This window comes from Manis pentadactyla, chromosome 12 (assembly GCF_030020395.1).
Source record: "Manis pentadactyla isolate mManPen7 chromosome 12, mManPen7.hap1, whole genome shotgun sequence".
Lineage (NCBI taxonomy): Eukaryota > Metazoa > Chordata > Mammalia > Pholidota > Manidae > Manis > Manis pentadactyla.
This window is the reverse complement of record NC_080030.1, coordinates 58,053,918-58,078,199: the sequence shown is the minus strand read 5'-3', so window position 1 is coordinate 58,078,199 and position 24,282 is coordinate 58,053,918. Positions and strand designations below refer to the sequence as shown.

Genomic DNA, 24,282 nt, shown 5'->3' with positions numbered 1-24,282 from the left:
GTGGGAGCAAAACACTCCCCTACTAGTAGCACCTTCTTTCCTCCTTCAGCCTCTATTAGGAAATACATGGTCTACAGTCAAACACGGTCTTAATGGTCTTAATATTATATAGTAAAAAATGTCTATCAGCAACCTTAAAAGCATAATTAAGTGAGGAAAGAGGACCAAAAAAGACAAAGAAAACCCCAAAAAACTGAGTTCCAAATTTCCTATTGTTTCACTATGCTTGCTCTGAGGAAGGAAAGGGAGAGAGGGAAGGATGAAGGGCAAGAAGTTGGGAGGAAAAGAAAGTGAGTCACTCAAAGAACTCAATCTTGAAAATCCTTCATGCAGATTAGCTAAACCTAAAAAAGTACATGCAGTGAGTTTAAGGGTTTCCTGACAGTTTGCATTGCTATTCAAGTGGATAATTAAATGGAATAGTTATTTTGTTACTACCATTCTCTAGGGGAAAAAAAACTGGAGAAGGAAATTGAGAGTAAAACTTGATCAATAAAGAGTTTGGATACCCATATCACCTAGAAATTAATATTCACAAAACCAATGTACAACACCTATGAAATATTTAAGGAAATTTCACAGATCATTTTTACTATCTGATTTTCACCTTAAGAATCAGAACCAAATGGCATTCCTCACCCCCAATCCCAGTCTCATTTAACAAATGGAGCCCATGGAATTCAACCAAACATCCATGGTGAAGGTCATTCCTCAGCTATCTTCCTACAGTGCTTGATATTCCAGGAATTGTAAAATAAAAATAGGCATATTGATCACAAGGCACTCTTATTGTCATGGTCTGATCCCATAGCCATTATGAAAATCTAACTGTATGATATATGTATTAAATGTACTATATACATTATAAACATAACATAAAATACTGGTAAATAAAAATAGACTCCAAGTAAGTATCATTAGAAGTGAACTTTATGAGGGCAAGAGGGTTGAGGGGCATTCAGAGAATCATGATTCTGTACAAATTTTGTAAGAGTTGAAGAATAAAAATATGTAGAAGTTTTAATTATGTAAATATAGAAGCTGATATGCAGAAATCATTGTTCTTTATACTGACACAGTTTTAATGGTCTGTAAAAAGAAGTGTGAAGTAATGTTACCCTAGATAAATGGCTTTATGTGGATTTTGATCATATTCTAATTTAGCTACATGCTTTAAGATCAGCTTCAATATGAATTGTCATTGAGGTATGTCTTGTTTTTATTGTGGATTATTATATTAATCATGTATTTAGCTTGTTTATACTTTTTAAAGATAAAATATTACCTGTAACCCTTGAAAATTAGTTGATAGACTCCAGCAATAAAATTAATCCCAGTTGTGTCATAAAAATATTACTCCTGAAACATGAGCTCACAGGATATTTTTTTCCTTTCAACACTTTATGTTTTGAAAAAAGTCATGGAATCTATCACTGAGGTTTCAAAATGCTGTGTGGCAGCAGTGAAGTGGGGGAGCATCAGCAAAAGATGGCATTTATCAGCTAGCCCGATAGCACAAATACCGCCTGCCACTTTCATACTAAGGCAACACTCCAGAAAACTAGCTTTGGTGCTTTACAAGACTGCTACAACCTCTTGTTAAAAAAAACATGATTACACAGATGTTAAATTGGTTCTCCCTCATTGTCAGTCTTTTTTTTTTTCTTCTCTCTTGAATACAATCTCTGCAACAGAAAGGAGCTTTGACTGGTGCTGTGTTAAATAGGATGACGTGAAAACTCTGATGCATGTAATAAAAGATGTGAATAAACCCCAGTTTCGCCTGGACAACTGAATGTAAGCACAGCTGCAGGGGGAAAAATGTGACCATCTGTCATCATTTTCTTCAACAGGTGCTTGTAGTTTTTCTTCTTTCTCTAAATCTCAAAGGCCATTTTACTTCAAACGTTTCTGCTTGTAATATCAAGTTCTATAGTAAGTGCTATGGTGTTTTAATAGTATTGATAGTATAATAATAAATATTTTTTGTTTTAAAGAGATTCTTTGATCCTAAAAAAAATCATAAAACTGTGCAAACTATATGAACATAATCTTCAGATTTCAGTATAAACTGATTTTAATAAGTTATTTCTTCATTAATCTTAGAAATTTGAGCAGAATCCCTAAACAGAAGGGGCTTGCATTCTAGAAACCCTTTCCAATAAAACTGAAACTCCTTAGGTCTAATAAGGGATCTATTCAATAGCTACCGGAAGGCCAAAATAAGAATGCTGTTAGCTTGCGTTCCAGCGAGGGGCCCACCTGACCAATATGTTCTTTAAGTGCTACCTTCTGAAAACAGACATCCTGAGTTTTCGCCCATGGACAATCATCTGCTTAGAATTCATGTAGGGTAATTAATATTTTGCTATAGTTATAATCTCTATAGAGTATAAAATTAAAATATTGTCTCCTTAACAATAAACTTCAATGGAAAAAACAGTCTCAGAACTTAACCAATGAAATAAGATTTTATCTTCATCCTATCCCATCATCTTAATATTTAAAAATTTTAATATGACTCCTGTTCATGACCAGTTTATGCAAGGAATAAATTTTGAGAAGAAAGCTCCTTCCTTCCTTCCTTCCTCCCTTCCTCCTCTCCTTTCTTCAAACATATTTTATTGAGTGACTACTATTCCTCAGCCCTTGCTGTAGGGCCAAGGGCACATGACTGTACAGGAGAGTAAGCAAAGTTCCTACTATAATGAAAGTTACAGCTTAACTGGGAGGAGGAACAGACAATTGTTTAAATAATAATTATAACCAAAACTATTTGGATAAGTGCTTATAGGAAAATAAAAAGGACTATAGAGAGGAATTGGAAAGTTTGGGTTGAGTGATCAGAAAATCAAAACTGAGGCTATGATATTTACTCTGATAAATAAACTACAATTAGGAGCCAGCCACAAAGGTGTGAAGAAGTAGTTTCCAGGAAGAGAGAGCAACTATTGGAAACGACCTGACAGGTGTGTGTGTGGGGGGGGGTAAGGGGTCAGTTTGATAAAAGCAAATAAAAGCCAGTATGACTGAACTATAGTATCTAGGATGGGTAAATGAGGTCAACAGGATCAGATGAGGCCCCAGACATTGTGACACCTTTTAGGTCAGTGTAGAGAGTTCAAATTTAATAATAAGCTTATATAAAAGCCATTTAAGCCTTAAGCAGTAAGTAACACATTCTAACTGACATGAAAAGTGTGTGTGTGTGTGTATTACTGTGGCTACCATGTAAAGAATGATGAGTAGAAGAAATAAGAGTGGTGATCAGAAGCCAGGAGTCACTCAGTACCCTCAGTCATTCAAGCTAGAGTGGTGGTAGTAAAACTGAAGGGGAGTGGGAAGGTTTTAGATTTATTTAGTTTGGAGGAAGATGGATTTTACATGTGGGATGAAGAAGGAAAAGAAACAAGGATGATTTCTAATTTTTTACTGACATTGGGAAGACTGGAAAGAAGCAGGTTGAAGGTAAAGGAGGTTAAGTTTGAGATGCCTACCTAATAAGATGCCTGACATCCAGGTGGGAAGTTCGGGGGGCAGAGAATATGTAGACTGTTATTAGATCAAAATAATGCATTCAGCTTTGCTCTTGAAGCCCTCCAAATTCTTCTTTTGAGTATATACAAGTCACAAAACATTCTTTTCTTCCTTTTACTTTATTTTTTTCATTCTTCAAAGTTAAGAAATATTCACTATACATAATTCAAACATACTAAAATATACAGGAGAGAAAGTGATGAAATACTCTCATAGCCATTGTAACAGTTCAGTGAGCACCTATCCACAGGACAGGAGACCATGAGGTCGTTAAAAAGCAATACAGATAAATATAGCTTCTAATGTCTCCCTTCTTTAATTTCTTGAATAACCTAAAGGCATGAAAGTAAAGTTATTTTCAACATTATACTCAATTTGGAAGACAACCTGAAGGACACCTAATCCTAGTTCCCACAGAGGAAGATTTCTCTCAAAAATATTTTCTTTTTAAGAGATGATCACACAGCATTTAATACCTCCAGTGACAAAGCTCATGAATTTACAACCAAACAAGGCAACACACTTAATGTAATACCTCTGATTGTCAGAAATGCATTTCTTATACTAAGCTAAAATTTTCTACCCTTTAAGTGTATCAACTGGGTCTTTTTTCTTCCTTCTGGAGCTTAATAGGTAACATCTAATCCTTGTTTCTTGAGGAAGACTGCCTACTATTTCAAAGACAATGATCATGTCTTTTCTAATTGTTCTTTCCCCAAGTAAAACATGGACAGCCCTTTCCCATTACTCAGGTACCCTGATTTCCAGAGATTTCAACCATCCCTGTAAAACTCCTTTAGAATGTTCCAGTTCACCCACACATCCTTTAAAATTGTTACTCTAGAAGGTATATCTTGGTATGATTAGCCTAGTACAGAGTACAATGTCAATATTACTTCCTTTCAAGTAAATGGTAAAGTTTTTAGGCTAATATTGCATGTCTGCATACTGAAAGCATACCTTTTGAGCTTAAAAATGAACTAATACTTGGACCTTTTCATTGTGAATTCCAGTTAAGTCAAATTTTACACATTTTTTATATACACAACTAATTATTTAACTGAATGTTTAACTTTACTTGTATTTTGTGAATATATGCTTTCTTTCATTATTTTAATATATCACTCTATTCAGTCTTCATTCTGTAGCCTAATATAACCTGTCTGTTATCAACATGTTTTGAGTATGGATGTTTAAATATTTATGATTATAGTTAATTCAACTTTATTAGTCCATCTTCTACAAGGACATCAGGAGAAACCCTGCTAATAACCTTTCTACCATTCAAATATACTATTTACTTTATACCCCTCCTACAAGTCCAGCAAATCAAATGCAAAAGAATGTCAATATACTCTGTTTATTGAAATCATCCTGGCCTCGAGTTGTTAATGTTTGCAAAGTATTCACAAACCAGTTGCTTAAAGTTTGTCCTCGAATTTCCTCAAAAACTGCTATCAATCTCCCCCCATCTAAACATTTAGCAGAAACCTTTTCCCCAAGTTGAAAAGCTTGGACATTGGTCTCCATACGATCTTCTTACAATTCTGACATTTCATTAAGTGATGGATGCATTATAATAATATCTTGTACTTACTAAGTACTTTCAATGTCCCACATCCTCTGCTAAGAGCTTTATATGCCTATTTCATTTAATCCCCATAAAACCCCCACGCATTAGATACCATGATGCCCTTCTTGGTGAAGGAAGCTGTCATTTAGAGAGGTCAAGACATTTGCCAAGGGCCACACAACAAATATGTAACAAGCTGTGCTGAGATTCACCCCCAGACTTCCGGCTTACCACTGCTCAGCAGTTATTCAGCAGGTATTTCTTGAGGGCCTGCCAAGCACATGGAATTGTTCCTGGTACCTCAGGAAGATGTGGAAGCACTGACACAGCCAGCAACTTGTAAACATTCCATCCACACCCTAATAAAACACTAATTATCCACCACTCCTGCTCCTTTCCCTCCTTCTTCCTTCTGCAGCTATAGCTTGAGGACATTTCATTGCTTACTAGCAACCTTGGAGAATGTAGGAGGGAAGGGAAAAGATGTCTATTTACATAACTGAAAAGATTCTTGAGAATTTTTCTAAATACAAAGGGAGTCCATTTTACTACTGTTAACTCTAATAAATGATTTTAGAGCAGAACACTTCTCTTGGCTTAAATACAGGCTGAGAATGATCTGGGACTTTCATTTATTAATGTCCCTTTGATGGCCTGTGACCATACATAGCTTATGAATTTTAGATTTTGTGGGGGCATATATTCCAGTTACTTAGAAATACAGCAGCTATTAGCAGCTGGCAAAAGGTGTGTAGGGATGGTAGAGGGCTATGAGGAGGAGAGACATTCCTGGTTCAGCATATGTTGAAACACACTACTATCCACAGTTCTTACATTTTTGCTCTTGTTTCAGCATGTAAATTTAAGAAAATATTTAGAATTATCAACAACTAGATAAAACTCATCTCTGAAGTGTTTCCACTCTAAGAAAATCCACTTTATTTTCCTATTTTACAAAATAATCCTAAATATTCAAGCATATGCTAGCCTTTGCCTCAAACGTCACACGGTCACTCTAAATTGCTTTGTGTGGAATCTTCCTTTGCATCCTCATGCCTGATACCGGGAATCTTTCAAGCTTTTGTAGGTTGACCATAAAGAAGTTATTATTCCTATCAAAGAGCCTGATCACATAAGGTCAGTAGCTCCTGACCTTGTCGACACATTAGAATCACCTGGGAAACTTTAAACCATACGAATGCCTGTGTCCGTCCCTGCAAGAGATTGTGATTTAACTGGTATGGGGGAAAGAGATAGACTGCCTGGGCACTGGAGCTTTTCAAAAGATGTGTTAAAATCACCTCCTCAAATGGGCAGACAACTCTGGGAACTTCTGACATGGGAAGCATCCTTCCCAGTTCTCAGATCATTATTAGCAATGCCTACTTATCTCTCAGTGCAATCTGCCATAGCACGAGTCCCCCTCTGCCCTGCCCAAAGGGATGCAGATGTAAAAGGTGACAAGAGGCCTCACTTTTGCATGGTTTCATCTACCATGAGTTTCTGTGTATGAGTTAGTTTCAGTGCATGAACTTTGCAGGGGAGGGGAAAAAAAGGCAGCAATTCAGTTTTATCTAAGAAACTGAGATTTCAAAGTCTCAGTTTAAAAATCGCCTGAAAGATAAGTTATCTTTTCCAGACACATGTGGTTTTGTTGATCTAGCTTCTCAAGTCCTTTAACTCTCCGATATTACCGAGGATGAGAAGGAGCACAGAGTATAAAACAAAAACATCCACACCTACTATTAAGAAAGAAACTTCTTTAAAATCACCAAGTATCTAGATCAAAGCTGGGAAGACTCTAGTTGAGCTCACTAAACATCTGTGTAACAGGGCCACAGAAATAGGAAAGGGAGCTCATGTGGCTCAGACACATTGTTAAAACATTAATTACATTTCCTCCAGGTAGGCAGTTTTCTATATTCAAGATCGATTGAGATCTTTGATGTGCATGCCAGATGATTTTCTTCACAGTACACAAGATTTTGATTTGTAAACACTACGGTTAATCTCAAAAGACTTTTAAAACTTGGGACACTGTTTCCTTCATGTTCTGGTTATAAGCACCCTAATCTGAAATAGCCACATGTTTGCCTTTATCATATCATCTTACTTTAACTCTCTGCTCAGCACTTACCATTTTCTGATATTCTTCTTATGTATTTATTTGTTTACCCCCTGTGGATAAAGTGAAGGTTCCTAGGACCGGATCTCACCTGGCCCTGGTTGGCTAGCTCACTACACATGTGTGGGCAATAGGTTGCTATTGACTCTGTATAAAGAGTTCGTCCCAGTGGTCCAGGCAACACGGTGCCGTGGCCGCACAGCTGCATGGCTGCAGGAGAGCAGAGACTGGAGTGGTGGCAGTGCCAAGGACCAAGACTGAGACGGCTTTGGAAGTAGAGAGGCCCAGAAACCGGCTTGTTACATGCAGACTCACTCTGGGTGGATGGGATTCTAGTGAGTGACCTGCCACCATGGAAATAAAGTTGGTCATAAACCCTTTCACACCAAGAACATTCCCTTGTCATTCCTCGGTTTCAGTGAATCCATAGTGAACTTGTCCAGGGCTGAAACCCATTGACAAGACACCCCACAACCAAAATGTGAGTCCATGATACCACTGATTTCTTCTCACTCAATGCTTTGTCCCCAACATCTAGAACTGTTCAATAAATATTGGTTGAATGAATGAGCATTCCAATATTCTCTGCCTATATGTGAGGACTGAAGGGCCCCCACTCATAAGATGGCGAACTTCCTGCTTCTCTTCTGGGTCCTCAGTTTCCACTGGCGCCACCTGAAGCCCAAACACCTCTCTTCCCCCACCAATCCCAGCACCTAGCCAATAGCCACCAGCCCCGTAGAAGTGACACCACAATCACCCCATGCCCCTTCCTATATAACCCAGCACCTTTCCCTAATAAAGCGAAATTCTCCAGTGAATTGCTGCTGTGTGTCGCTCCTTTCCTCTCATTGGTGCTGAAACCCGGGAGACGGGACACCCCAACTGGGCCCCGTCTTCCCCCCGACACCAGCAGCAGCTTGCCCTCGTCCTCTTTTTCCGGCGCTGGCTCCTCACACTCACCACTGCTCTCTGGCCTTTGGGTAAGTTTTCCCCCAGAGTGGGCCACTCTTCCCTGACGAGGAGGGAACTCTCCCCGCCTTAGGCCTTCACGGCTGCGGCGGACCCTCAGCCCCCTCCTCCAACAGCCATAAATTGCTGCCTCCGTCCTTCACAGCTGCAGCAGACCCTCAGGCCCCCCTCCAACAGCCATAAACGAGGTGACTCCTTTGCGGATGAGAACGCTCCATTCCCCCCCCCCTCCTTCCGTTCCGTCCGCTGAAAACTCCCAGTACTAGGTTCCTCGGACCCCGGCACTCTGCCTTCTTAGAGCAGTCTGGGTGACGACCCACACTTCCTAAGAAACCGACTCGTATACGAGTTTCCGCAGACCCCCAAGGATCACCGGGGATGCCCTTTGTCTCCTTGCCGTCTGCTCCCAGTCCGAGGGTCTCCGTTCGTCTTCCCCTGTTTGTCTCCTTCTCTGTCCTTTAGCCATGGGAGCCTCCTCATCCCTCCCTGGAAGCTCACCTCTTGAATGCCTGCTCAAGCATCTAGCCACCCTCTCCCTGACGCCTGATATAAAACCAAAACTTCTCCGTAAACACTGCTCCCAAGATTGGCCGACATGCACCCTAGACAATAACAGTCAATGGCCTGCAGGGGGAGCTCTTGATCCTAACATTACTCGCGATCTCTTTAACTACTGCCAGCGCCTGAAAAAATGGAAGGAGATTCCCTATATCGAAGCTTTCCGCCTCCTCCCCCCGCCTCCCCCCAAGTTCTCCTAGCCTGCAAGCCGTCTCCCCAGCTGAAGCCTCCCGTTCACTCCCTTCCCCCTCCTCTCCTACAACAGCCCCTCCCCCTTCCTCCCCCACCATCTCCTCCCCCACCTCACCCCCCTGCAGATCAAGCCTGAGCCTTTCAGCCCCCCTCTAAGTCCCAGGAGCCTCCTCCGTCTTTGCCCCCATCACCTGTTTCTCCCCCACAGACTGAGCCAGAACCCTTCAGTCCCCCACCGCCGTGGGTCTCCGCTCTCGAGATATCTTCGCCTGCTGCTTAATAGCAGGTCTGAAAAAGGCAGCTCGTAAAGAGTCAATTTTCAAAAGCTCCAAGACGTAATTCAAAGGAGGGAGGAAACTCTCCGAATTCTTAGACAGACTCACCCAAGCCCTATTACATTATACCAGCCTGGACCCAGAAACGCCTGACGGGAGACATGTCCTTATGACATACTTCCTGGCTCAAAGCTACCCCGACATTAAAGCTAAACTCAAAAAGTTAGAACAGGGCCCCGCTACCCCACAGACTGAGATCCTAACAGTGGCCTTTAAAGTCTTCCATAACCAGGAGGAGGAGAAAGAACGCCGTAAACAAAAGGATGATCAGGCCAATTTCCAAATGTTGGCCCAGCTGATAAAACCACAACCTGGGCGCCCCTCTACAAACAAGCCCCACCCAGGAGCTTGTTTCAAGTGCAGACAAGAAGGACATTGGTCAAGGGCGTGCCCCTCTCCCAGATCTCCTACCACCCCATGCCCCAGATGCCACAAAAAGGGCCACTGGGGGTCTGATTGCCCAGCCACCCGAAGGGGAGTCTGGACGAACAACCCCCATCCTAAGCCCTCCGTAGTGGGGCTGGCAGAAGAAGACTGATGGGGCCTGGGGGCTTCTCGCCTGACCACTTCCATCACCAAACAGGAGCCCAGGGGTTACTCTAATAGTAGACGGTCGCCCCATCTCCTTCCTCCTAGATACAGGAGCCACCTTCTCAGTCTTGCGAGAATACCGGGGCCCTACCACGCCTGCCATTACTCCTATAGTCAGGGTAGGAGGTAAACAGATTTTCCCATTAAACCCCCCCCCCCTTTTATACACAATCCAAGACAATCCCATACCTTTCTCCCACTCCTTCCTGGTTATGCCCCAGTGTCCCATCCCCTTACTAGGACGGGACATCCTTTCTCTCCTCCATGTTTCCATAACTATATCCACTCCCACAGCCCCCAGTACTCCCTTTCTGATGGCCCTCATAGCCGACGACCCCCCTCTACCCAATGAAAGCTCCAGTTCTGCCCTCATACACCCTGTAAATCCCAAAGTTTGGGACATTACAAGCCCCTCTGTGGCTCTATGTCCTCCTGCCTTTATCAAATTACGTGACCCCTCTCAGTATATCTGTCAGGCCCAATACCCGCTAACCACTTCAGCCCTCATAGGCCTTCAACCCATCATTCAAGATCTTTTAAACAAAAATTACCTCAGACCCACTCACTCCCCGTTTAATACCCCCATATTAGCTGTTAAAAAAACCAACGGATCTTTCCACCTCGTCCACAACCTTCGCCTCATCAACATGGCCATCGTCCCTATCCATCCCTTAGTCCCAAATCCATACACCCTTTTATCGCAGATCCCTGCCTCGGCCTCCCACTTCTCAGTCCTAGATTTTAAGGATGCATTTTTTTCTATCCCTCTGGACCCCTCCTCCCAAGATTTTTTCGCCTTCACCTGGACGGACCCATACACAAGACATTCTGAACAACTCACTTGGACAGTTTTGCCACAAGGCTTCCGAGTCCACCTTATTACAATACGTGGACGATCTTCTACTCTGCAGCCCCCGTGGGAACAGTCTCAACTTGACACTGCCTCCCTACTTAACCTTCTAGCTTCCAGAGGTTACCGGGTATCCCCCATCAAAGCTCAAATCTCTTCCCCTTCTGTCACTTACCTCGGATTCCTTCTATCTCAACAAAGAAAGTCCATTACCTTAGACAGAAAACGGCTCCTCTCAGACCTGCCCTTTCCCAAAACCAAGACAGAAATCCTTTCCTTTCTAGGCCTGGCTGGGTATTTTAGAGTGTGGATCCCTAACTTCTCCCTGTTGGCAAGACCCCTATACGACCTCAGCAAGGGCCCCCCTGAAGAACCATTATCCTCCTCACCCCAACACTCCTTCATTAAGCTCCATCGAGCCCTTGTGGAAGCCCCAGCTCTCCATCTTCCTGATTTGTCGAAGCCCTTCTCATTATACATTCACGAGAGGTCCAGTCAAGTTCTAGGAGTCATAGGCCAAATTATGGCCCATCCTTTGCCCCAGTAGCTTATCTTTCCAAGCAATTAGACCCCACAGTTCGGGGATGGGCCCCCTGCCTACGGGCATTAGCCGCTGGACAGCTCTTGCAGAAGGAAGCTCATAAACTGACATTCGGGGCGCCCCTTACCATTCTGTCCCCACATCACCTAAAGGATCTCTTAACCTACAAAAGTTTACAGACTCACCCTCCCTCCAGACTCTTGACCTTACTGTCCTCTTTCCTCCAAAATCCCATTCACCCCCTTTGCCATCCATACCCGAATCATGACGTTTTCCTCCTTTACTGCTCCCTCGCTCTCTCTCGCTTTTTTCCTCATTCCTATTGTCTTCCCTGCCACCCCAGCCTCCTTTGTATGGCGATTCAAAGTCAGACAGACTTACACACAGCATAAAACAAAAATTACTGCCCTCATTGCCACATCAGACTGCCCTCTGAAAGGCTGCTCCGAGCCTTTTTACCTCCACTTTCCTCCCTCCACCGAAGTGTTCACTAGCAGCTACCTTTATTCTCCCTACCTCTGCTTCCTCTATGACCAAAAACAAGCCTGTTGCAGGCGATGGCCAGACACCTACGGGGATGTCCCTACTGGTCTTGCGCCATTCACTACATGGGTAACTCCCGGTACCCACAGTATTACTCCTCCAACCCATTCTCTTCAATACTAACAAACCCCTTCCTTACCTGGCTGTGGCCCATTGCAGGCCCTATAATAATCATTCTTCTCGCCTGTCTCTTCTTACCTTGTATAGTAAAGTTTATCACATCCCAAGTCGGTAAAATCTCTAATCAAACTTTCAACCAGCTTTTACTCAGGAACTACCAGCTTTTAGCCACAGAAGATCCCTCACCCTCACGTAACCTCCTCACCACACGCTGAGATGGACCCCTCTCTCCGCTGGAAACTGTTCCTGGAAACAATGGCCGCAGACGCCTGGCTTCTGGCACCCGTATCCTCTTGGCACCATTAGAATCAACAAGTCCTCGACCTATGGTTACAGGGAACCTTCATTGATTTCCAACCTGAAGAAGTCCACATCTACTCGTCCTTACTGTGGGGAGTCCTATCAACCCTTTCCTCCTAGTCCTCAAGCCCTCACTCCCTTCTCCACCCCTGTTCAGCAGGAAGCAGTCAGAGAGAAAGCAACGTCCACAACCCCACAGAGGAGAAAGGGGGGAATGAAGGGCCCCCACTCATAAGATGGCAAACTTTCTGCTTCTCTTCTGGGTCCTTGGTTCCCGCCAGCACCACCTGAAGCCCAATCACCTCTCTTCCCCCCCCAATCCCAGCACCTAGCCAATAGCCACCAGCCCCATAGAAGTAACACCACAATCACTCCATGCCCCTTCCTATATAACCCAGCACCTTTCCCTAATAAAGCGGAATTCTCCGGTGAATTGCTGCTGTGTGTCGCTCCTTTCCTTTCAAGGACTTCACTGAAAGTCATGTGAGAGTCCCAAATGTTTCCCACACTGAGTGAGCCTGGAGCCTCAAGTTTATACATTTACAAAAAGGGAGAAATAAGATACTGAACTCTTAGGGCTATTGTGAGAATTACATGAGATAAGATACTTTAGGGATTTATCATAATGTATGGCATATATTAAGAACTGGAGGAATGAAAATTAATATCAGAGAAATGTGTATCTATGTATATGACATTTATAGTGGAACCAAAGTAGTAGGAGAAATACTATGATTTTATCAATCTGTATAAAAAGGTATTTTATCTTATCACATACATTCTTTCAATATTGAGGAATAATATTGGAATATGTTTCTATATAAGCTACTGCTTGCTTGCAGATAAGAAAGAACACCAAACCAGGGCTCAGAGAAAAATTAATCCAGGCTGCTGATCTGTATGACCTCTGACAAACCATTTAACAAGTACCTAAGGCTCAGTTTCTCACCTGTAAAATTGGAAGAGGGGGTAGTAATTTGAGAGGAATTGACCAAACTTTAAGCTCTTCTTAAGAAGAGCAAGTAAATACATAAAACATCAACATTTAACCTGTAAAAGCAAAAATTGTTTAAAGATTTTCTCATAACTTTTAGCTACATTAGATGAATTAGACCTCACTAATCAATTAAATTTGGTCTATATATTATTTGTATAGCACTCAGATATGTAATCCCAATTTTATAGTTAACATTAACGAAAATTAGCCGCTTGAAATTATTTTTGCAGAATTCCCTATGTGCTCTATGCTCTCTCCTATGAGCAGTTTGGTTTTCATTTTTGTTTTTGCTTTGGACTACTCTAGAATTTAACAAGTAAAAAGACATAGATTGGGAAGAAGTTTCCTGGGGAAATATTTTTTGTTTAAAAATTCTGAAGGAGTTATTTTTTTAAGTTATAATAAACAGCATTGTGAGTAATCTGTATGCAGTTTTTGTTTCTTTTTTTAATGTATGAATCAAACATTTCTGAAAACATGATGCTGTATAATGAATTCATTCCTTTTGCCAGCAACTTTATGTTAATAGGGCTCTATTACAAATGATGAATCAATAAACTACTATTCACTGTCTTTGAAGAGGACTCTTGCTTCTCCTCCCAAGAACCAGAAATATGCCTGTTGGTTGCCTTTAGCCTTGAACTTTATTAGTCAATTCAGGTGTATTGTTCCTTTGGCTCTTATGTCTACCCATTCTATTTCCTCAGGCTGGCATTATAAAATCATCCACTTTGCCTGGGAGAACCACACAGCTGAAGAGTATCATTGTGTGTTCAAGGGCTACACTGGCCCATGTGTGCTTATTACTAATGCACAAAACATGATGCTTGGTGAGGTCCCTTTATCATCTGGAAATTGGGGGCGGAAGGCATAATCTGAAGATTTATAAATATCTCCTAACAAGGTCCCAGCTGAGCTGCGTCAGGGCTGGACACTCGCTTCATCTTTCCCTGACTGCTTTTCACTTCGCTTTCCACACATTTCTTTACTGCCATTGGCTGGGGTGCACTTAAAAGAAGCACATCGTTAACCACAAAGAATGCTCAGTGTTTTGTGTGATTTCAAATCACAGCACAATTTCCAAGCATTTCCTCGGCAAGCAGCCCGGCAGCAATTTTCCTGTTGTTGAAGACTGACTTCTCATCACAGAAAGGTTTCAGTTTTAGACACAGCCAACAAGCAAGGCTGTAACAAATGATGACGTGTTTCAGCCTCCTTTCACTAGCAATGTATGCCCCCAAAGGAAGAGTGGATCAGTTTTTATGCAAATTCAACAGGCACATGCCACAAGGCTGCCCTCTTCTCTAACTCGCACAAACTAGGCATTCATCACCCGCATTACTTGCCTCAGATGGGGACTCACAGTTGCTAAGTGGCTTGGGGTGGAGGGTGGGGCTGCTCTGTGTCAAAAAGGGGCAAAGGACACAGAAAGGACATGAATCCATCAAGGAAGTGAGAGCTGAGCTAATTCACTGAGACAAATTGTGAGGTTTTCAAAAGCCAATGCAAGAGGAAAAATGGCTTCTGTCTTGCCAATGGGTTTCAGCCCCAGGCAAGTTCACTATGATTCAGTGAGATCAAAGAAATGACAGTAGAACATTCTTGGGGTGAAATGGTTTATACCAACTTTATTTCCATGGTGGCAGGTCAATCACTAGGAATCCCATCCACTCAGAGCAAGTCTGCACACAGCAAGCCGGTCTCTGCCTCTGGGCCTCTCTGCCCCCACAGCCATCTCAATCTCTGTCCTCGGCACTGCCACCACTCCAGTCTCCTCTCTGCTCCCCTGCAGTCTTGCAGCCGTGCCACCGTGTTGCCCAGACCACTGGGTGGAGCTCTTTGTATAGATTCAATAACAACGTATTGCCCACAGGTGTGTAGTGAGTGAGCCAACCAGGGCCAGGTGAGAATCCCGGCCATAGGAACCTTCACTTTATGCACAGCTTCCTGCCCCACCTCTGTGAAAGACAGCGTAGACACTGACCTCAGCAGCACCCCTGGGGTCACGTTTCCCCAAGTGGGAGCTGCTCCAGAACAGTTTATAAATTATACGGAGACAGGGGCTCTGCTCCACAGCCCAATGTTTCTCTCTTTTCTTTCCCATTTTGATCAAACCTGGTTTTGGGAAAATTGGGGTTCCTATGGCCAGGATTCTCACCTGAGCCTAAACTATTGATGATGTAACTGGCCCGCTGCTAGGTTACCGCTTTCACACCCATGGCAATAAGCTATTGTAAAGGTCTCTGCCCAGTGCTCGGCGCGGAGGCAGAGATGAAGGAGGATTACAAACCTGCAGACTGTGGGATGCAGACGTAATTCTAGTGCTCCACCAATCACCAGGAGAACAAACCAGGTAATAACTCTTTTACCCCAAGAACATTCCCTTGTCATTCCTCAGTCTCACTGACTCCATAGTGAACTTGCCCTAGGCTGAAACCCACTGGCAAGACACCTAGTTATATACCATTTGAGGAAATGTCTCCAGACAGGGTCAGAGGGTCACAAAATGGGCAGGGCAAACATTCATAATGCCTCATCTCCAGGTAGAGTTTTAAGGGTGGCCAAGCCACAATCTGATTTTTCACTTCACAAACCTATACGCAAATGTCACACTGCCCTCTGGAGGTAGTTGCATTGGGTCCAACCCTGAATTAGTGACTGGGATCCATTGGAAAAGAAGGGGTTGTGGAAGTTCACAATTCTTTTTCTGGAGGGGAGAGAGGAGGGAGTATGGTATAGAAAGACTACCGGTTCACTAACTCCCTGTGAGTGGTGTGCGTGTGTGTGTGTGTGTGTGTGTGAGAGAGAGAGAGAGAAACAGAGAGAGAGAGAGAGAGAGAGAGAGAGAGAAAAGAGAAAAGAAGGAGGGTAAATAAACACTGACTCACGATCTCAAGCAGTGTCCAGAGTAAGTGCATACATGCAGGCAGGTACCCGAGTGTGGTGGTATAAAGGAGACCACGGCAGGTCAGTGATGTTGATGTGAAGTCTGTTCCCTCTTGAATTTAATGGGACTGAAACTACAACAGCAGAGACACACTGCATGACTCAAAGGCCAAGATAGAAAAGGCTATACAGTTTCCACCTGGCCCTCACTCTTGGGGCCCAGACACTCTGCTGTGAGGAAGCTGAGCAGCTACATGGAGAGGTCACAGTGCCACCACAGTCCTTGCTGAGGTTCCAGCAAACAGCCAACATCAATTGCCAGTCAGACAAGCAAGTGCATGAGCCTTGCTGCAGCCACTCACCTTGGAGTTGACACCAGGTGGAGCAGAGATCTGTCCTCACTCAGCCCTACTTGAATTGCAAATTTGTGAACAAACTGTTGCCATTGTGTTAAGCCACTATGTTTTGGAATGGTCTTTTACATAACAATAGATAACCACAATAATTGGTGGTCTCCTCTGACACTGGTCGTTTTTAGCACAGAGTAAACCTGGCTTGGAAAGAAATGGGACCAACCTCCCTGATTTTCATGGATTTTCATAATTTGGGTTGATTCTTTATTAACCTTAGTTTTTTCCCTCTTGGCCCCTTATTAAGTTGCCCATGGGATATATTTCAGTTGACATAGGTTGTATATGTACATAACATGGTGCTTTATACAAACTTAAGTTGTGGCCAGTATTTTGTAATCAGAACATTTCAGTTACACACAAATCTAAATTTCCATCTTCTCTCAAAAAAACAAACAAACCTAAGATCTGACAGTACTTGATTTACTTTCCTGCATAACAGTACTTCACTCACAAAATCTCTTGTTTCTTCAATCCCCTCTGCTCTCTGCTGCATTATATACTGTCTGTTCCACTGAAACCCTTTCATTCTTTTGCATTTGGTGCCTGTTAGGCAGCTGGGTTTGTGACGTCTATTTAGCCAACAACTGTCTACCTGGTTGGCTGGAATTTATTTTATGTAGTTATCTAGAACTTAACATCTTATTGAAAAGAAGAGTTTAAGATCATCAGAAACCAAAAGTCAGAATACCAAAAGAATAAAAATATCTAAAGGTTAAGATTTTTAAAATTAAATAAGAAAAAATGAAATAAAATATAAGGAAAGGTGAGTGGGATGTCAACTTAGGTTTTTATCCAATAGCCTGATGCCATCTCCTCCTATCGAAGGCTGCTGCACATACATTGATGCCTCAGAAAAGAGAATGCTTTCTGTGTCACTGTTTCATGCAAAGTTGTTCTGGGAGTAAAATTACAAGAAATCCAAAGTTTACTAATGGCATCACATACACTATGTTTAAAAATCCTATTTACCTTTTTGTATAGTTGCTGAGGATTCCCTTATCACATCACTGTATGAATAATCACAGATTAATGGTTTCTAGGGAGAAGGTTCAATTTCAAGTATTGGAAGATGGAATCACACAGCTTGAAAGATCCATAGAACTGATACACCTTTTTATTTTTAGTGTTTGGTGTCTTCCATATTATTAGAGACGTTTTTAATATATTTCCCTTCTGCTCAACTGATAAGCGTAATTTTTATTGTACTTTATATATCCTAAAATGAGTAGGAAATGGGATAATAAAGGATGCAGTTAACTTAGAAAATAACTATCCTTTATATATGAAAATAAGGACTTTATTTTCTTAAGAATAAAAATGGAGGGGGAAATTCTATTTCTTGCTCATTAACTATATTTGGAAAGCATCCATTTCTAAGATTTATCTCATAGGGATATGTAGTCACTAATTACTTTAAGAAAAGTGTTATGTTTCAAAACCAATCTAAAGAGCACTTAATTAACCCTTCTTAAAGAACCACCACCCGCAGTGTGAAAACACCATGTAATTTGACAAAGTCTAAGTTTGTGGTGGGTCAATTATAGCATGTTGAAACAGGATTCTATTCTTGGTCTTTCCCTTGATATCAAATTGGATGGGCTTTCTAGAAATGCTACTCATTTGGGGAAAACAATATCAAGTTATCTTTTAAAGCATGCCCTATTTTATGATAGTACCATGGTAAGATTTTCCATGCCCTCTTCAACAAAACATGCAGGGATAGTCAAGGGGCATATTACTCTCACTACCCTAAACCATCAGACACACAAACAAAAGGACTTGACTCCCATAGTTATTTAAATAAGGTATTGTCTATTTTGTATCAGAGAGTTATGTTTTCCAGCTAATGAGGCCTGTGTCTGTGGTCAGATACTTGGTTTACAAATTTAATGTCTGATACGAAGCATCAGGAGAAAATTCATACATCAATGACTTCAACTCAGTGCAACTTCATTTTATTGGCATTGTAGGGTACTTATTTTGGGGAGGAAAGGATTAATTTATGAAAAATAGACAAGATGCTTTGGACGTTTTTGTTGCTGTTGTTTTCTTTATTTCCAACCAAAGTTAATAGGTCATTGCTGGAATTAGGGTTCAAATTTGATGGCATCTCAGTCAGAACGGTGTGGAAATCAAACTTAGAAATCAGGGATAAAATTATTGATTATGCATTTGAAATCCATTGGGCACAATGATTTTAATATTATCAAAGCCTCTGCACAATGCCAGAACTAGGAGTTTTCATCTGGATCAACAGACATGGAGCAAAGGACAGTATTTGGGGAAGAACTTTGATAAGGAACAGAGGATATTTACCACGATATTGTATCATAGTGGAATAGCGTCCAAATGTTAGTCAAGACAGATAAACAAAAATGTACAGAAAACCTGACCACCTAAATCATTCTAATCTCACAGTTTTTTTTTCTTATTCATAAAGACAACCTATGAAGAGACAGCGTCTATACTCGGTTCTTTCAAGGCAAATAAGCAACTGTCAAATGAACTGTTGGCTATTACAGTGAAAAGTTCGCCACTTAATAGGGGATTTTTGCCTGGGGACCCTAGGTTTTGCAGATGTCTAAAAGCGTCTTCCTAAGCGGTCTCGGCATAGCAAAGTTCCTAAATGATTCCTGTGGCCTTTTCATTCATCTCTCCGATCTGTAGGTGACCGCAACCGCGTGCCTAAGGACTCCGTAAGACCCGTGATTTGGGATGTTCTGAGATCCCCGACCCCAGACAGCAACGACAGCAAAGTGCTAAAGCTGACAGCCAGTCCCTCCAGTCCTGAGAGCCGTCCCGTTTGGTCCCCAAAGCGGAGTCCCGCTCCTTTCCCATTTGGAATGACGGAGGCTGCGTGGCAGGTGTGTACCTGGAGGATCTAGTAAGTGTGGCGTGGGGACAGGAAAGTGTTCAGAGACGGGAAACTGCCTGGGGTCACCCGTGCTGAACGTCCCGGGGCGACACCTCGGCGCCCGGCGGCGGAGGCGGGGAGCCCAGGGGTGCAGGAGCCGGCGGCGGAGGCGCACCGGGATGGGGCTGCGAGGCGGCGGTCCCCGCTGGCCGTCCGGAGAAAAAGCGGTGGCCCGGGGCGCCCTGCAGAATCCGGGAGGGGACGCGCTTACCTGGAGGTAGGGCCGCCCGTGGGCCACCCCGCCCACGACGATGTCTGCCGCGGCCATGGCCCCAGTGGGCGAGAAGCCGAAGCCCACGTAGCCGGTCGTGCGCACCTCCAGGCGGAAGGCGAGCCGGCCGCCCCGCGGGCCCCAGCTCAGCCAGTAGTTGCCCCCCGAGTCGAGCAGCGTGCGGTGCGCGTAGGCCCGGCCCGAGCCCCCCGCTGCCGCGCCGGGGAGCAGCCCCCACAGCAGGAGCAGCGGCCAGCAGCACATCCTCGGGCGCCTCCTGCCCCGCCGGCACCTGGGCTCCCGCCGACTGGCGGCGCGCGGGGGAGGCCGGAGGGGCGGCGGCGGCCTGGGACCGCCCCCCGGGCCCGCCCGTCCGCCCGCGCTCCCCCCGCCCAGCCGACGGGCCGGGGCCTGGCCACCCGCGCCCGCCCCCGGCTTCCCGCCCGTCCACCTGCGCCCCGCACCCCGACTTGGTCCGCGAGGTCCTTGCCGGGGCAGGGAATCGAGGGGCGTCGTGGAAGGCGAGGGAGGAGGAAGCCAAGGGAAGGGGGCCGGGGCAGAGGGAAGAGGAGTGGGGTGCGTGCTGGTGCCGGGAGAGCCTGGGCACTCGCTGGGAAGGAGGGTGGAGTGGGGGACGCCCTGGGGAAAGAATGACACTGGTGAGAGGGCACGTTTAGCCGAGGAGGAGGGTTGAGTGATGAAAGTGATAATCCGGGGTTCGGTGGGAAGGAAAGAAAGCCCCCTCCCTGGTCTCTCTGTTGCCCCTGAATTTCCGAAGCCACAGTGCCCGGCGATGCCCGCACTCCGAGAAGGGTCACCGTGCACCTCCTTAAGCGCATCTCTCTCACCTCACCCAGCGGGGGCCCAAATCTGGGGCAGTGTTGCTCCTGACCGCAGGAGTCAGGGCCCGGATGCTGGCCGTCCTCCTGGTCTTGGCTGGATTAGGTCTGGTTTTGAGGGGACAAATTCTGCCAAACTACTTTGCCATCAGCAGAGTCAGTCGGGGTTGAAGCGCCATTTGGGAGTTAGATTTTAACTTGAAGTCTTCTTTTTCCTGCTACCCCAAGTTCTGGCCATGGTCATACTTATTAAAAAGTGTTTTTGCCTCTACCTCTGACCACATCACTCCTGTCTTCAGAATGTTGACTACTCAATGTGGCAACTGTAAATTGCATTCTTTATTTATTTGGCATGTATTTATACTCTTGCATGTTTCAAAAAAAGTTCTAAGGTGGCTTACAAAAATACAAAAAAGCAATACAAAACAGAAAAGCAAGAGAGGATGTAAGATGAAAAACTCTGAGTAAGAAAAATACTGCAAACATGGACCCTTGACTCTGGAGTGGGAGGCTCCTCACAGGCCACCTTTATTTCTTATTCTTTCTCTTCAAGTCATGTTCCAGCCTGTTTTTTTCCTTGCTCCTGTTTCCTTTTTTCCCCATCACTTGTCCAAAGTTACCAGCATGCATCCAAACAGTGTTCTCCCAAGGGTTGGGCATATTTGCCCCTATCTGGAAGGCAGCCCGCGAGTGGATCCGAGGGACTCATGCAGCTGGGAGAGGCGATGGAGCGCTCCAGGTTTAGCCGATGACAGCAGGCCAGATTCAGGTAAGAGAGATGTTGAAACCTTAGGACAGGCGGTAGCAGCCTAAGAGTTGCAAACCTGTAAGTGGGTTTGTACAAGCACCAGGGATTTGGCTGCTGCCGTGACAAGGAGGGGAGTACGGAGAGAGAGGAACGAAATGGGAGCATGGAAGCCAGGAGGGGCGGGTCCTGGCAGCATGTGACTCACCTCATTGGGCAGGATTTCAAGAGAGTCAAATGACTCCAGAGTGATCAAAGGCAAACTGCCTGTTTTGTGTTCCTAGCATAGAGGATCCTGGAACGCAGGACTCCCATCTGTTTCCCGGGGCTTGTTCTATAAATCCCAAAGTCACACCCAGGTGGCCTTTTCCGCCTCACCTGCCCTCACTTGCATCTCACTCACCCATTGACCTCTAGACACATTACCTCTAGAATCCTCGAAAGACAGCCTTGAGGTTTTACATCGCCGTGCCTTTTCAGATTGCTTACTCTGCCACGTTTGGCTTTTCTCCTCTTCATTCTTTGAAGTATTTTCTGGTCCTCCTCCCACAGTTCGACCAGATGATATGAACCCCTCGATAGCGGAGCCCATGAAATGTTTTGTCCAGACCTCATGATGGCACTCTTAAAACTTCAAAGCCTGAATGTATGCTTATTTTTCTCCAGTAGCCTCTCCAGAAGGTCAGAAACTGCTTCTACTTCCTTGTTGTAATCCTGTTGCCTAGAACATGGACTAGTATGCAATAGGTGCTTAATAAATGAAGGAAGAGTAAAGAGATACAGTTCCAGATTCCAGGAAGCATCCTCTTAACAAAGTTGGACTGTGAGAGGAAAGCTTGGCCCCCAGATATAAAGGAATGTTCTGCTCTGCATTGATATTAAGGCAAAAATTAAAAAGACCACACATAAATATACAAAAAAGAAAGTCTTAAATGGTTTTTATTATTCCATTAAATAAGATCATTGAGTGTGAAGTTACTGTCTTTTGTTCATCTGTGACTGGCTTTAAATCTGTGATTTAAAACACCTTGAGTACTCAATAAATATTAAAACTAAGAAAATCATCTTGAGATTAGGTCAATAAACAGAACACTGTTAGCATAATTCATACTCAAGAAACCCTTTCTGTTTTGGCTTGAACTACCCCAGTAAATGAAGCCAAAAGAGAAAATTTTAGCTAAGTGTGCTTCATTAGGTGTCTCAGTTCCCTATATTAAAACCAATTCCCCACTCAATTGCATATAAGACTCAGTTTCCCAATTTGGAAATTAATTACTTCCTAACTGTTTGTCTTAAATCTGTAAGGAAAACAGGAAGGAAGCATAGGTTCATTAAAAACTTGAGATTTATGGCACAGAGGGGAATGAAATCAGTGGTAAGGGGCTCCAACTATTTTTAAAACTATTTTTTTTGTTAAAGTGATACCCCTCATTTAAAGAAAAAAGTCAGGAAATGCAGATACCTATGAATAAGAAAGTAAACTAAAAAAAATTCATTTGAAATTCCACCATCCAAAAATAACCCTTGTATGCATTCCAAGAACATCACTGCAAAACCTAGTTGCCTTAAAACCTTGGATGAATAGCTTGTCGGACAAAAATTTGCAAAGAAACAGGTGAATTAATTTTGGAAGACTCCACTTGAAATAAACAGAGTAATGTTAAACATGCCAGTGACAATCACATTTTTCAGGTTTTTTCTTTTCATATGTCCAAAAAAATACCAGAACAGACAAAACTAGAGATTCAGTGAGGTCTTACTTAAGTTCAGAACATTCAAAACCAAATTACTCATTCTTAAAATGAATCATTTTCTCACACTCTTTAATCAGGAACTTGAAATGTAATGTTTATTTTGCCTCCTCACCCATTCTGATACACAGCTCGCCGCCAGCCAGTGGCACTGTCCCCATGCTGAGCTTCCTCACCTTGGAACCCTCTCTGCTGTGAAGGTTTATTTATACTTCCACATTCATCAACTGCAAGGGGAAGGAGGAAGGAAAAAAGAAAGCCCAAGGGACAGTAACAAGCTCATGCAAAGACGCTTGGTCTGAACTAAGATTGTGTGAAATAGGTTATTTCTTACTTAAATACGGGAATATCATAATTTTCCTGTCTACTTGTACCTAAGGTGCAACAATAATATTAAATATTTATAAAATTCCTATCTTCTGAGGACCTCAAAGAAAAATATTTATATAAGTGATCTCAGCAGTTCTGAAACATTCAACTACGGAAGTCAAAGCATTTTCTCACTTTCACCCATTAACTAAGCCTCTTGTATGAATAGGCTTAGCTAACAGACAAAGATTGGTCCCCAGTTCAACTTAATGAGTCAGTGGTAGAAAAGCCAAAAATAGAACTTTTGTTCCTTTTTTTTTAAGTACCTACTTTCTGTATCTCTCAACTCATCATGAATAAAAAATAATTTTTAAAGCCATCTGGTCATCATGATGAAACTTGCTTTCAGCAGTGCAGATATTTTTCACATGAGCAAGATGCTGTGATCCACTGTTAGCCTAATGTTATATTCCTCATTTTAATAATGTATGATGATACTAATGATGACAGTGGTGTGGATGAAGAGGGTGAGGCAATAGTGTATTTACTTTTATTATCAAGAAACTGAGATGGGCTGATAACTGAGTTCTTGTGGTTGCTTTGAAATTGACTGCCAGTTGGCACTGAAAACCATGCTCGGGCTCTTCCATACCAAAATAACAGCAAGGGAACCGCTTTCTCTGTGCAGAACCTACACTTTGATAGTATCTATAAACTGCACTCGGAAATAAAACTGTTCCAACTAAAAAGTTGTCTGTGAAAGAAAAAAATAACACTTTTTTTACATCATTAATGCCCATCTGTTAGAAATTCCCATGACATATATCAACACCGTGACATATATCAACACTATGGAGGGAAGAAATTGTACTAAGTCAATATTATTGTAAAGCCATGTTTAAAAAGTTTTTGGAGATCAATAGGCCCTGAAATTGTGCTCTTTATCAGAGTGATCTTCAGCGTAAGGAAAGTAACCATGT

The 24,282-nt window shown here is 43.2% G+C and overlaps 1 protein-coding gene and 1 long non-coding RNA gene across 2 annotated transcripts in view; one reads left to right on the top strand and one right to left on the bottom strand.

Moving 5' to 3' along the window:
• The window catches only part of MOXD1 (monooxygenase DBH like 1), a 92,823-nt gene extending 72,844 nt beyond the window's left edge, over nt 1–19,979 (bottom strand). The window contains exon 1 of the mRNA XM_036903775.2: nt 19,659–19,979. Within this exon, the coding sequence (XP_036759670.2) occupies nt 19,659–19,922 (264 nt within the window). The 5' untranslated portion in view covers nt 19,923–19,979. The remainder of the gene's footprint in view (nt 1–19,658) is intronic.
• On the top strand, nt 16,239–22,137 carry LOC130679815 (uncharacterized). The gene is made up of 3 exons (XR_008992761.1): nt 16,239–19,397; nt 21,136–21,266; nt 21,795–22,137. It is a non-coding gene; the product is annotated as an uncharacterized LOC130679815 (long non-coding RNA).
• The last annotated feature ends 2,145 nt before the right edge of the window (nt 22,138–24,282 follow it).